Source organism: Merops nubicus, unplaced genomic scaffold, assembly GCF_000691845.1.
Source record: "Merops nubicus isolate BGI_N331 unplaced genomic scaffold, ASM69184v1 scaffold48830, whole genome shotgun sequence".
Taxonomy (NCBI): domain Eukaryota; kingdom Metazoa; phylum Chordata; class Aves; order Coraciiformes; family Meropidae; genus Merops; species Merops nubicus.
Genome location: NW_008585779.1, coordinates 1 through 15,164, shown reverse-complemented (window position 1 = coordinate 15,164; position 15,164 = coordinate 1). Strand labels below are relative to the sequence as shown.

The following is a 15,164-nucleotide window of genomic DNA, read 5'->3' as shown; positions in this document are numbered from 1 at the left end:
CCGTGGGTGGGAGGAGACCAGGCATTCACGTTTCATCTTGCTAGTCAAGCCTGAGCCCTGGCATTAACTGCAGGTAACCAGCACTAAATTAATGTCACACAGCACCCTTGGTGGGGGACCCTGGAACCTCTGCTGAAAGGTGCCCCAGCTCTAGCTGGGGAGGGTGAAGGCCATGCCCTCAAGGAAACATTTGCAGCTGATCAGTTTTATCCTTTAGATGGAAAGCAGGCTGGTGTTTTATCATCAACATCTTTCAAGACCCTATTATTTGGGTTTCAGGGCTGGTATGAATGCAACCTCAACAGTTTAGAGGTGAAAAGATTGTTTTTTTCATGAGTACAAAGAACTGTTTCCTACCATGCAGTTGCCCAGGCCTTTCCTCAGTAGCCCAGCTTGCTCTGCTCTGAGGGCACCTTGGATGGTCTCTCCTGAGCCTTCTCCAGCTGAGGGGGGGCTTCCCATAGGATTAGCATTCCCAAAGCACAGCAGCACCTGGGCACGTGCAGGACAACCTGCCACCTGGGTGCCCCTACTTGAAGAAAGAGCCCATAAGGACTAAAATGGGTGCTGCAGCAGAGACCTTACACAGAGGGAGCTGCAAGCCAGATCCCTTGTCCAGACCTGCTACAGGAGGTGTCTGAGGCAATAATAATGACTTTGTTTAAAAAAATAACTAGTAATAAACTAATAATACATAAATATTAATAATAAATATCATAACTTAGTTAAAAAAAAATCTCTAGAAAAACAGATGTGAAGAGACATTCTGTCTGGCAAGGACTCATGTATATTTTAAATCTTTCTTTTAACCAGAGAGTGGAAGCAAAGCCAAAAAAGCACATAAAACCCTCACACAGTGACTTTTCACCAGTTTTATTTGCAGGTTGACATATTACAGTTTCTAGTTTTCTTCTGCCTGGCTCCAGATTACAGAGGGGGGGAAAAAAGGCTCTATACAACCCCACAAAGCTGTTTATTAGATCTGAACAACCCAAATACAGCACTGAAGAAAAAAAGATAGGAAGGAAAACACCTCTGTGACTTTGGAGATGGCTTTTCATTCAGCGGCTGAAGAATCAACTTCAGCCTAAAATATTCCTTATTCCTGTTCCCAGGAGTGTGGCTGGTGTTGAGTTTTAATATTCAGATGCATCTGCTACCAGAGAAAATTAATTTTCAGCTCTAGGATGGCTCTTAAAGGGAGGCCCCATTGACCTGAGTTGAAAATGATGGAGTCCTCACACTCTTTGCTGCAGTGTTATAGCCAAGTAGCAGTTAATTAGATCACAGAGACACTGTGACAGATGCTAAGCTACGCCTGAGGAGGAGAATTTGGAAAGGCCATTATCTTCCAGTGCTTGGAAAGCTCTCAGAGACCTCCTTTTAACCCTTTCTACTCTTGCCCTGCCCTCACTGTGGTCCAGCCCATGTTAAAACCAGGTGTTTCACAAATCAAAGGCCAGCGTTAATGCTCTGGGTGCTTTTTTTCCACCTGAGAAAAGCAGATGGTCACACTGGGCAAAGGCCTGGCAGAGGTGCCAGGAGCTCCTCCTTGGTTCCCAGCTGGCATCAAAAGAGATGATCGCTGGGAGATGCCAGGAATTTCACCCGCTGGGCAATTCCCAACCACACCAAGTGGGAAGCAGGGAAGTGAGATGGTGTTAGATGGTTTGGGCAGCATTCTACCTTCCCTCTATTAAGTGGAGTGGATTTGGATGAGTCTATGGAGGAGTTTCCCTCTCCACAGTCCCCACCTTCCAAACAAAATCATAAGTGAAGCTTGGCAGTCCCACACCTACACACAGGGGTTTCCCAGCTCCTTCAGCCAGCTGGGATGTAGTCTCCAACCACCAAAGCAGGGCTGTGCGTGTTGCTGGCACTGTGGAACCTGCAGACTGGGCTAGCAGGGCTGTTACACACTTCCTGGGAAGATGATGCTCTCCAAGTGTTGCTCATACCGATCTCTGCTTTCACAACGCAAGGGGAGAAGTTTTTGACCTTCTCCTGGCCAGCTGCATCTCAGCACAGATTGGTGAAGACATGCAAAGCTCTGTGGAGTGAAACTGGTAGCCAGAATGGCAACCAAACATTCCACTGGGAAGGAGAAAGGAAGAACCAAGAGCCCTCTCCCAGTGGCACTGCAGCAGCACCTTCCCTGAGCAAGCAAGAATCAGAGCAGCAGAATGAGAGAGGACATCAGGAGCTTCTACCAACTTTCTTATTCTCACACCCCCTAAAACACCGATAAACAAATTCTTCTTCTGGTTACAAAACCCCTTCCCTCCCACTCAGGTCTCACGCAGAAGTCTCAGAAGTTCTGATTTAACAAGCAACAGTTTGGATGTTAAATAAACACCAGGACCATCAGAGGCACAGTGGCTTCTAAGCTTGTGCTTCTGCTACCCACTGAAATGCAAATACAGAGCACAAAAAGAGACCAGGATTTGCTGGCATCCCAAGGGTCACTTGCCCACATTTTCATCAGCTATGAATACCTCACTCAGCTAAAAAAAAAACAACAAACCACTGAGACTTTTTCCAAAGCACTTGTTGCCCTGCTATCTCCCAGGACCCACATGCAACTGCTTTAGAAACCCCCTCAGCTGCATGGTGACGGGTGCATTCCATGGTGATGGCCATGGGAACGGGAGTGGACACATCTGCCCTCCCAGCCCACCCCCACACAGGAGGGTGATGCTGGCACATCCAGCCAGCTTGGAGCAGAGGGAGAGGAGCTGTGGCCTGCTTGCAACCCTCTATGCAGATGGTTCTCTGAAGATCACTGGGAAACAGGAGGAGCCTGGGAGCTAGCTACACTTAACCCTGCAGAGCTGCTCACTCTTTCGTGGTGCCGCCTCCCATCTTTTGCTGCCTCCTCCTCATAAAACGTGAGCAACCTGGGACCTGTGGGGAGCGCAGACGCAGTTGAGGCAAGACAGCAAGTTTCAGTTTAAGAGGAGGAGACCCTTACCTTATCCATCTCCCGGACACAAGCCCCCAGGGCCCCGACCCCCATCACGACGGCAAGTGCTTCCAGGTGCTGACGAAAGCTGTGGGGATGAGGGAGTAGGGCACCGTGGTGATGCAGTTCCACGTGTCCGACGTCGGGTCGTAGCAGTCCAGCGTCTTGCACCTCTGCGTGCCAAAGTAACCCCCCACCACGTAGAGTTTGTTGCCCGAGGCCAGGGCGTGGCAGGACATGCGCTTGGCCGTCATGTCCCCGATGCGCGTCCACTGGTCCGTCTCGCAGTCGAAGCGGTAGGCGGACGCCGCCGTGAACTCGGTGTCCCCTCCCATGATGAAGATCTGGCTGCCCAGGACGGCGGCTGCCGTGTAGCGCCAGGGCTGCGGGCACTCGGCTTTGATCAGCCACCGGTTCTCGGCCGGCTCGTAGCACTGCACCTTGGACACCATGTCTCGGTGAATGCTGGTCCCGCCAAAGACAAAGAGCTTGAGCCTGGCGCTCACCACCGCCGCGTTGCTCACGCCGTCTCTCAGAGGGGCCACCATCGTCCACTTGTTGGCCAGGGGATCGTACTTCTCCACTTGCTTCAAGGAGACAGAAGGAGAGGCGGGGAACACCCCGGCGACGGCGGTGTGCCCGCCCACCACGTACAGGCAGTTCTCCAGTTCGGCGGAGCCATGACCAAACCGGGCTATTAACATGGGGGCAGCTTTGGACCACTCCTCGTGAACGGTGTCGTACACCCACACGTCTTTTGAGACCCCGTTCTCGGAGCCCCTGCCTCCAGTGATGTACACTTTGCAGCCGATGGCACAGGCGCTGAACTCCTTCCGTGGACTCGGCAGGTCCGCTTTGGGGATGATTTCCTTTGCTTTGTGATCCACCTGGTAGATCTTATCGCACATGAAGGTCTGTCCTCCCAGGATCAGCAAGGTGTGCCCGGCTTTGCGAGGCCTGGCACAGGGACTGGTGACCACCCCATCGTTCTGGAGGATCTTCTTCTTGCATTGAATAGCTTCATCCAAGACAATCTTGTTCCTTTCATCCACCATGATCAAGTCCTCACAGGCCAAGGCTTCCTTCAGGCATTCAGAAGGAAGCAAGGCCAGGCGAACGTTCCTCAGAAGTTCTGGGAGATAAGCCTTCCGCTCATCCAGATCGTATTTCACCCACTGGATGACAGCTTTAAAGACCTTTTCTTCATCTTCAATTTCCAGCTCGTCGCTGGAGATGAGGTCCAGCAGAGTGTCCTTGGAAAGGTTGTTGAAGTCCTCGCTCTTGTGGACAGTTTCAAAGTTGACAAGGCACATCCTCCAGGACAGCTCATAGAGCCGCCGGCACTGATGAGCATCCGAGAGCAGCATCATGCCCAGGCAGTTGGAAGGGTAGAGGTTCTTCTCCAGGAACTCAGCCGCCGCATCTCGGACGTCATGGAACTGCAGCATGTCCCCAGCCTCCAGGAGGGACTCTGCGTTCTCCTCGTTGATGATGATCCGAGAGGAATAAGCAAAGTCCAGCAGTAGCTCCAGCACCTCCGGGTGGAGGCTGTCATGGAAGTTCACCTCATCATCTAGACTCTCCCGGAGGCCGTTGCTGAACATGGCTTCGAAGTACCTGCTGGAGGCAGCCAGCACTGCCCGATGGCACGGGAAGGACCTGTTCCCTGCCCAGAGGGTGACATCGGTGAACATGCGGTGCTTCCGCAGGGTGTTCAGGTGGGACAAGACACAGTCTGGGTGGGAAGCCTTGTGGAACAGCAAGATGTTCATGGAGCCGGTGCTAGTCCGGGATTTGCGGTTCTCGTGGACGCTGACTGACATGGTGACAGAGCTCCTGCCTGCAGAGAGACAGACAGGAACAGCGTTACTCTCTTGTCCTGACTGACGTAAGGGCCTGGAGAACTTATGCACTTGCCCTCCAACCCTGTTCTACCACCAGTGGACCTCAGATGTGAAGCCCCATGTGAGAGCACCCCAGTGCTCCTGCACCCTGCCTCGCAGAGCCCGTCCCTCCTGCACCCTCACATCCTCCAAGAACCTAACTCGGGCTGAGAAGGCAGAGCGGGGTGAAGGGGGAAATTCTGCACTTGGGTTTCAGCAGCACAGCAACAAAGTGAAGCAATCAAAACTCAAAGTCGACGGTAAATTGTCTCAACAGCCCCCAGAGGGTATTGGCAAACCGCAGAAGAGTTGTTTTTCCTCAGAAAACGGCAGGAGAAGAGGAGTCTATCCAGGATGAAGAGCAGCCTATTCAGGATAAAGGGCATTGCTCTGCTCTCACCTCAGCAGAGATCAGGTTTGGCTTCTGCTTTTCATGCAGATCACTGCTGGTTTAGGAAAGGCAATTACCACAGGTTATACTGATGAATTATTTAGCTACCAGCACAAGCCAGAAGTTTTGAACAAATTTTACCAAACACCTTCATTGTAATTTTTTGTTGATAAAACTCACCAGACACTTCATGTGACTGAAACATTTCACAGGACAGATTCACATCAGAGAACAAGACAAAAGAGGCAGAAAAATGATGCTTTTTAATAGATGGGCAGAAGCAAACACAAGGCTTTTATTAGCTACTATTTCATTTAAGTGTTACCTGATACCTATCCTTGCTTGTAGAAGAAAACCCCTTTTGACCAACAAAATTAATTCTACTTAGATGATAAAATCCAACTCATTTACTCCAACATCTTTTAGCCAGCTCTGTTTTACCCCCATGTAACTGAAGTAGACAGGCAGATATGAATGCAGCCCTCTCTTCCAGCAGAGTCAGTACTGAAGTTGGTAGCACAACTGTCCTGAGGTCCGAAAACTGAGCCCAAAAAAAAGAGAAAACTGAGGTCCAGCCTCCTGTGCCTGGGCTGCAGCCCCTGTGCCAGCAGCTGCAGCGAAGCCATCGCAGGCACCACACTGATAAATAACATTTATTCCTCAGTAAAAGAGACTCTGGCAGGCAGCCCACAAAATGGGCTAAAGATGTGGGCACATGACAGAGCTCAGGGGGGTCTCAACTGTCCCAGCAGCACTTCAGGCAGGGAGGACCCTGTTGGGATGTCCAGGAGCACCAGGAGCTGCTGCCTTCAGCTCCACTTCTCTTGCCACCAGGAGCAGCTGGAAAAGCTGGGAAAGAGGGCCTAATATACAGGGAAAAGAAGTTCCTTGAGACACACTATCCAGCTCTGCCACATCTTCTCTCTCACCCAACAGTATTTTTCTACACTTTTTCTATCCCGTCTTCCCCAAAACACTGTTTTACTTTGCAGTCTGGAGACACCACAGCTGAAACCCCATGGCACCCCGCTCCAGCCACCCAACTGTTTGGACATCAGAAATCAGCCACACAGATACAGTTGGGGAAGGGTTTTTGGTGGGGTTGCTCTTGTTGCCGTTGGTTGGTTGGTTTTTTAACTTGCCCTTTGCAGCCCAAGGTTTCTCAAAGCCCTTTCTCCCTGGAGAGCACAAGGAGTACAGAGGGGCCCTGTCCTCCCCAGCCGGGCTGAGCTCCTCGCCACCACCCCAGCCCTGCACTCCAGGTCCTGGGGGAAGCCACGAAGGAGAGCGGACACGGCGCTCCAGCCCTGACCTGCCAGAGACCCGGAGCTGCACAACCCTCTTGTGCTCCACGGGTGGATGACCTCGAGCGGAGGCGGATGGCCAGACAAGCTGACTCATGCTCTGCTCACGCCCGACTCCTACCCCCTGCTCCTCCATCGCCTCCAAAAGAGTCCAAATTCGACAAACAGTTGTGGGCACATCCCTCCTTCCTCATCCCCTGCCAAGAATTATTGATCTTGGTCTTCCCAAGGCCTCGCTCATTCCTCGGGGCTGTGTCACAGTGCAGGGAAAAGGTGTCTCTGTGCTTCCCTGTGCAGAAACAACAGCCTGCCTGAGCAGTCAGCTCCTGCCTGGCCTCCAAGCTGGGCAGGAGCTTTGAAGCAGGTATTTGGGTTGGGTATATGCAGGCACATCAAAATCCCTGCAGCCTGGGGTTGAGGCCACCAAACTCGCTTGGGATCAGAGGCTGAGTAGAATCAAGGCTCCAAAACAGGAAGGAAAATGCCATTACAGAGCAGCACTTTGAAGTGGATCTGAGGGAAATGGTTCCAAACATCTGCACCCAGCGCTGGGACAACACTAATTTAAGAGGTGATATGGATTCCCCTGTCACAGCTCTATAATGCTGAAGTGAGGAATACAAATAAAACATTCATGAGCGTGCTAAAAGCTATTGATTTAGGCTCTTATTCCTACAACCTCAGAAACCACCCTGCCATTGCCACTGCTTTCTTTGCTTGCAGCTCGGGTCAGCTATTCAAATATTAACCTTTGGTTTGCTTATGTACAAATAATTAAGCCATTTATACAGGACACCTATGGAAACAAACAAAAAGATTGCAGGAAGGCAGCATCATGTTTTTCTGACATTAAGACTGGAAAAGCCACTACTCGGAATGGAAGACCAGGTCACTTTGAAATGAAAAATGTCTATAGAAAAGCTGCAGAAGCTGCAGCAGATCTACTCTCTCTCCATTGTATATATACAGACACATGTACGTATACACACACACACACATATATATAAAATCTTGGGCTTCTACCATCAAACACCTTGCCCAGGGTGCTCAGTATCCAAATAGCATTTCTATCCAGCAGGTACTAAACAGCATCCAGAGACTAAACGGGCAGGTTCCAGTCCAGTCCCCATTAGCACTGCTCTTCATGTCCCACTACAGTCACCAGCTGATCCCCAGTCTGAAAAGCTACAGGGGCCACAGCCAAAGCTGCTTTACTTGGCCTCTCCTGGAGATGGGTTATGACACTGGATGTCACCGGCCACAAATCAGCAGGGCTACAGAGACCAGTAAACTGAAACTAAAGCAGACTTTGAACTCTGGTGTGTGGCCATTTTACCAGCAAGGTTTGCATGTGGTTTTCAGCAACATCCAAACAGCTTGTTTTGAGGGCTCCTTGAATCCTACCATAGCTGGGCACATGCAGATGAGTGGCAGGTACTGATTCTTCCCCTCGCAAACACACCCCACCACATCTTTCAGTCTACCAGAAAACCTGGCACCATCCCACCCGTATCAGATGAACAGAAACTGCAGGCAGCAGCTATTTCATCTGATGAGTTTCTTCCCAAATCTAGCAGTGCTAAAAACCTCAGAAGCCTGTAACTAAACTGATTTTCTACACTTTTCATGCACAAACAGACATTTAAACAATGTTTAACTGCAGCGATGAACAGGCTGGACCCGTGACATGTAATCTTGTAAGCACTTCTCACAAGCAGATGCGTGCAGAGCAGAATTTGGCCTCTACCACATTCCTTGCTTTCCTCAGCCAGCTGCTGAGCTAAAGAGAAAAAACAGAACCACTTAGAATGAGGAATATTTTACACAAAGAAACCTGTCAGCGGCTCCTGCCAAGCTCCCACCTGCTCTGCGAGAGCTCAGGGGGTTATCAGAGCTCCCAGATGCATCTTCCATCATGCAGGAAGCTGTCACTAGAACAGACGTGTCAACACGAGCAGCAGAAGGCATGACCTGAACAAACTGGGTCTTGGGTTCATTCCATGTTGCACTCATCTTTTTTCCTTCGAAAGGCAGTTATTGGAAAAACAAATATCTTCTGCACAGCCTTTTAGAAGGATCTGAGTGTACGCAGAGGCAGATGATAACCCTTCTTCCACATGGATGAGGGCAGACAGGCGTCAGCTTTTTGACAGCTCTCCAACACTGTCTGCTGGCTATAGTATTCCCCTGGCTGTCTGCAGCCTCTGTACAGCAGGTCTAGGAAAGACAGGGTTTTTTCCAGCAGAGCAAGATAAGGGCGTTTTGGAAATCCTTCCACTCACCCACACAGGGCAGAGAGCAACCCTGAAGAAGAGTAGGACTTGGCTCAGGGACAAAAGACCACTCGAACCTCAGCTCATGAAGTAAACAACCCCAGCAGTCTCTCTAGACAGGACAAAGCTGGTAAAGAGAACAAGGGGGGAAAAAAAAACAACCACCGAGCTGGCCAAACTCCCCACCTGAACAATGGCCACAGTTCTCCTGTCTGAGCACCTCTTGCATCCTACAAACCATGCCCCAGCAGAAGACAGGCTGTGGGGTGCCACGTCAGAGCCCTGCTGGTATGGGGCATTTAGGAGAACCTTATGGAATGCCCTATTACCTCTTGAGAAATGCAAGCAGCACTTAGAAATCAGACACGTTGAAGCTGTACCAGGCCCTAGTCCCCAGTCACAAAAGAACTGCATGTGAGAGGACAGCTCAGAAAGACTATTGATAAATGGGCTACATTTACCTCGGCTTGGGGATCCCCTCCCATCTTGAACCAGCAGGCTCTCCACATTTTCATTCATTACCTGCAGGGAATCACCCGCTGATGTGCTGCTTCCTTCAAGAGGAGAATATTTCAGAGTGACTAAGACAAAGCCCAGTGGGATTTCAGGGCATCAAGAATAATTTCTGTTTAGAAGGGCAAAACTACATTATAAGTAGTTTTATGTGTTCTCCCAAGACCGTGAAGGTTGGCTAAACACCAACAAAGAACCCAAATCCCATGAACTGAAGCTGGCACTTTCTATTTGCCAATCCAACTTTCAGAGAAGCAGCAAGCAGAACATGTTTCTTTTGTCCCACTCAACCATGAACTATTTAAAGCTGTAAATAAGTAAACAAATAAGCAGTAAGGTTCCCTGCTGGCTGGGCTCAGAAGACCTGGGAGCAGCTGCTCACGCTGCAGCAGAGATTCTTTCCCAAGCAGTCAGCCATACAAGCCCTCTTTGTACCGTCACACTACAACCTACAGCCAGAGCTGACCCACCTCGAGGGGCCAACGATGTCTGCTTTCAGAGGGAGGCAGGCACAAGACTCATTTCTATTTTCTCTTTGATTTCACAATATCGACCCTCTGGGGTGAAATGCTGTCTTGAATTCAGCCAAAGTTCAACTACTCACTGAATGTGGTGGGATAAATTCTCCACTCATTAGTAACGGGTCTGCTCCCTCATCCCAAATATCTGTACTCTTCCAACACCTTCATGGACTCCATCACTTCATCACCATCCACACCAACCCAGGACATAGTATAGAACCAATTTCCCCCTTTTCACTGTATAGAGTAGCAAACTAGAAACCTAAAGCCACCTACTGGGTTGGGTTGTGTTGACAGGGAAGAGCTCCTTGCAAAGCAGCTTAGGAGAAAGAGCGGTGTGGCAACACGCTGTCAGACACAGAACCCAGATACAGCTGTGTTTTACATGCAATTTCCTGGTGTTGGAGACCATCAAAAGGTTTGAGAAGGGGGATCTATTACATGCAGGCATTCACGTACTCACAGACACAGCTCCACCTTCAAAAGCGGAAAAAAAAAGAACAGAAAACAGGAAAAGACAGTGGGGGAGGGATACAGAAAACAAGAAAGGGGAAGAAACAAACGTAGAGATATTTTCAGATGATTTTCATGTTCCTGTATTACACAATAGACTATCAGGTACACAGCTGGGAGCTGCTCGAAATGCTCAGTACTAAGAATGCCCTTCTGTAAAGAGTGCTTGAGATGGAAGGAATAGCACTGCAGGGGTGAGTGTGGAGCCTGGGCTGCTGCCAGGTGGGCAGCCAAGGACCCTCCCCACATCACCTCCCAGGCACGCTCTCTGCTCTGTCCACACTCCTGTGTTCCTGGGTGCAGACTTTGCTCTCTAACAAACCACCTTCATCTCCAGCAACGCCGGTGAGTTTCGTGGTTTGCCCACGTCAGCCAAATTTGTTCTTCTTTTCTTCAGGATGACTAACGCAGCAAAGATGCAACTGTGAGTTTGCACGCTGGAATTCAGGCAACGTAACTCTGCTGTGAATCAGAGGGTACCTCTGGAACAGAGCTGGATTTGGCCTGCCTGACAAACTCTTGCTGTTTCATCATATTTGCAAACAGGCAAGCAAAGGAAAGAGAGCTGACTCCACTCCCACAGTGCAGAACTTCTGATCCTACCTCAGCCTTTCAGAATGGAAGGCATCCTTATCATTTCTTCTCATTTTCTCACTTTCTAGTCTAGCCTTTATATCCTAGACAGAAAACAGAGAGACCATGTGAAAGGCTCCTTCTGTTGGCTCAGACAGAAACTGGGAGGTTTTCCAAGCCCAATTCTGTAGGCTCCAGGAGATCAGATTGTCTGGAGAAGGTCCGGGCGCGTATCTGAACGTCAACATGCTTACTGAAGCAAAACTGAACTCATAAACTTGTCCTGTCCATCACTTGCTTCATACCCCATTCTCACAAGTACCCATCACTCCTCCCTTTAAACTTCTGCTCCACTCTGAGCCCAAAGCCACCACAAGAATCTCCTGAATGCTACTTAGCACAGAAAACAAAAGCAGTATTGCCAAGCTGTACCAGTTAGTGAGGCTCTTGCTCTCTCTTTCAAAAGCCCCAGTAAAAGGGGCAGCAGCGACTCAAACCTGTAAGATGTGAACTAATCTGAGCCCACAGCGACCGTGTTCCCAGCAACACGAAAACACCCGCAGGAAATCCGCTTTGCATGCAACACACACGGTTGTATTTGCAAATCAGGTATCAGACTTGCTACTCCATGAAGCTTCCTCAGCTACCCGTGAGGCAATCACAATAAAGTTCACATCCACCACGACGCACGCTGGCTCTGCAGTTCCTGGGAATACCACACCCTCCTACAACCCCTATCCAAACGGGGATAAATAACACTTTTAGCCACCGTTCAGGCTCCAGACAATAGCTTTTCATTGCTATGCCTGAACCCCAGTGGATCTTTTCAGAGCCTGTGATTCATTTTCAGAGGCTGCTGTGGGGTTTTGTCCTCCCTGCCTGCCCTCGAGCTCCACTAGTGAATAAATTCCATGCTGCCAGATCAATCCCAGTCGTTTTGCAGAATGAATGGGGGGCTGCTGAGGAGGCAAGCGAGTTTGCAGTCCCCTCTCTCAGATTATACTCAAAAAGGCTCCAGAATGGAAACAATCTACTTGATCGAAGTATCTGCCTCAGCCCCATCTGGGCAGGATAAAGTCCTTTTCAAGCAAGCCAACTTGCTAATGTGCTGCAAAGGCAAGAGGCATTTGGTACTTCAAACAGAGGGGAGCGGAACCACATGCCACTTCCCAGGGAGAGTTCAGAAGATCAGATGTGGGATATGCCAAACCCATGCCAGGATAACCACTGCAGCTGCTGACTCCAGAAAGCACACCCAGGTCCTCCCACTCTCTCTGCGCGCTGTGCCCAGCGCTGAGGTTGTCAGAATTGATTGCTCTGATGGTCAGGCTAACCAGAAGCCCTGCTACAGACAGGTCTGCTTGCCTGCTGCCAGGGCAGGATTTCAATTCTGTGCCCAGCCAGCTAACCTGGGGTTTTGTTTTGTTTTCCCCACAACCCTACCAGGCAGGAGATCTCGGTGCAACTGCCAGGTTCGATTTGCAGCAGCTCATTTGCAAGTCTGGCTGGAGTTCAGAGCCATGGAGATGGGACACCCGCATGCCTCCGATTAGCCAAGGGTGTTGATGGGCATGGAGGACAGCCATCCCCAACTGGCCTGTAAAGCATCAACAGGTATTGAAGGGTCAGGGGCTGCAAGACAGGGCACTGCTCACTGCCCTCAGGCTCTGGCTAGAAGGAACACATGCAACACACATCTCTGATCTTTGCATTTCAGCACTAACACAGCATCAAACCACGCACTCAGCTGGCCATTTCTGGCCAGCACGGGAGCTCTGCAGCAAGGCCAGGCTATCCTGGGCATCTGCACGCATCACAAGCAAACCAGAGCGATCACCACTGTGCTACAGCAATAAATTTGCCTTGCCACAATCTGACAGGCTATTATATAAAATGGGTAGTCTTTATAAAGTCTAATGGTCAGCAAGCAGACAGTGGTTACGGGACACACAACATTCCTAGGCTCGAACAACAAGGGGAAGGCAGGGAAGCCTGTACTGGCTGGAGTGATACTAAGAGCCACTGTGGGGATATAAAGTTGATAAGCAAAGACAGACCAATGTGATGGTGGTTAAAGGTCAGGCCAGGGGGCTCAGGGCAGCTGGTTACAACCCAAGGCCTCCTAGCTGGCGTTCTTGCAGCCACCGTTTTAAGCAGTGCCAGCTACACGCTTTGCAATTCAATCCCAGTCCATAAAAGCCAGGAGCAAACCTGCTCTCCAGTGAAAGTGCTGACGCTGCTTCTTCAAGACTGCCCCTTCCACAGTCCCCCAGCGTCAGCTGCCACCGCTGCCACGGACACCCTGGGGCCAGCTCTGCCCATCCTGCTCCACCTACTCACGCCCAAGGCCAAGGCACTGCTCAACACCCTCTCTTTTGTAACCCTGCCACTTCCCTCCTCATCTCGCAAGGCACTGCCCATCCTCCTCTTCCACCTCCACAGATGGTCACATCCTGCCCTTCCTGTTTCACTCATCTGTCTCCAAAACATCACTTAAACCCTGTTAAGAAGAAGGACCTGAACTCCTGCAGGCTGTGGGGAGTGGCTGGTTACCACTGTGGGGACAAAAATGCTATCATAATTCACACACAGGTACGTACACCCTCCTTGGGCCCATCCAGGACCACGTCCAGCATTCACTCCAGTGCTGGAGGGACCACACTGCATATCAACCAAATGCTCATATTCACACGTTTGGAGGACGTGTCACGCAGCATCTTGCCACGTGTTCCCAAGCTGTCTACTTCCACAAATTTAATTTGCCTAGCTCCTTCAGCTGAATGATTTTCAACTGGCCTTATCTGCTCTCCAAAACCACATCCAAGACACCACCTTCACTGCTTGAATTACTTGAACCTGCCCCAAGCACAGCATGGGAGTCTACCACAGGGCACACTTCACACACATGCTGAGGCAGAAGGACTTCAGATAACAATCCTCAAATACCTGAGAAAATTAACAAAATGGATAAGATAAGTTCCCCAGTGCTGAAGCTGCTTACAGTCTCCCATGCCCACATTATGGTGCAACTTCATTCTGCAGCAAATTTCACTCTGGTTTTAGTGCTGAGAATCTTGTGCCCACCCCACACCTTCCCACTGCAGTGCAAACTTCCAGCTGTGCCTCCTCCCCAAGTGCTCTACTCAATACAGCCTCCTCCCAGAGACAAACCAGAGCAGACAGTTTGGGTTCAAAACACAAAAGAGACAAAAAATGCACTGTCAGATAAGATTTGATCTGAAGCAGCAAACGGGACAAGGAAAACAAAGAGGCCCCAGAACTGGTCCCTTCTCTCTAAGGAGTCAGACCCCTCGAGAGATGGGCAGAGAAAAGCAGGTAAGGGAGAGCTCAGACCTGTTTGACACCTGCTCTGAAAGGAGACTATCACTGGGGCAGCCACCCATGAGAGAGCTGAGTTACCAGCAGCAGCTGGCCACCACCAGAAACGTGCAGGGTGTGTTACAAACATCTCGGGTTGCTCCTAAGGTAAGTTCAATAAAACCAAGTGTCACACGACACAGGAAAGAGGAGACAAGGCAAGCTGTCAAAGTATAAAGGTTATAAGAGTTGCTTGTTTTTCCCACAGCTCTGGATCTGTCTTGGAGAGGAAGAAGTACACTTGGATGAGGACTACAAAAGCTACATCCCATGGTCCACTGACCGAGGAAGTCACTCCAGCAGATCACAAGAGAAGAAAACACACAGAGATTGCCAGGAAAAGCAAACAGAAAGCAGTCAGGAAGCCAGGGCTCTCCATGTGAATAGTACGAAACACTGAGGTGCCTGTTTATGTAAGGCTGAGGACAGAAGATTTTCCAAGCACAGATGTGGCTAGTCTGAGCCCTCACCTCAACGACTGCGAGTGCAAGGGGACGGATGAAAAAAAAAATAAAGACAAAACCCCAACTATCAAGCAGACTTTGAACTTTTTTTAAATGCTGAGGGGCCTATAAGGACAGCAGAGTGTAGAACTATTTTCTCTCCTGTCAGCGCAGCTCGGCCATTCGCACAGACCCACGCTCCTCCTGACAGGGTGCCTGGACCGATCTCATCAGAGCGGCAGCGGAGCTGTGCCCCTTAAACCGCAGAGCGGATGGACAAGCGAGGGGAGGAAAAAAGCCCCCAGCGCCACTCTGCGCTCCTGTCCCAGCGATGCACGGCAGCCTTTATGCCTCGCTTCGTAAGCGAAAAGCCCTTTATCTCCCTAAGCGCTTCCCCGCCAGCCTTCCAC

The 15,164-nt window shown here is 50.2% G+C and overlaps 1 protein-coding gene across 1 annotated transcript; it reads right to left on the bottom strand.

Moving 5' to 3' along the window:
* Nucleotides 1–3,015: 3,015 nt before the first annotated feature.
* On the bottom strand, nt 3,016–4,785 carry KLHL25 (kelch-like family member 25). The gene has a single exon (XM_008948237.1). It carries the CDS (start codon nt 4,783–4,785, stop codon nt 3,016–3,018), a length of 1,770 nt encoding a protein of 589 aa, XP_008946485.1.
* Nucleotides 4,786–15,164: the final 10,379 nt, after the last annotated feature.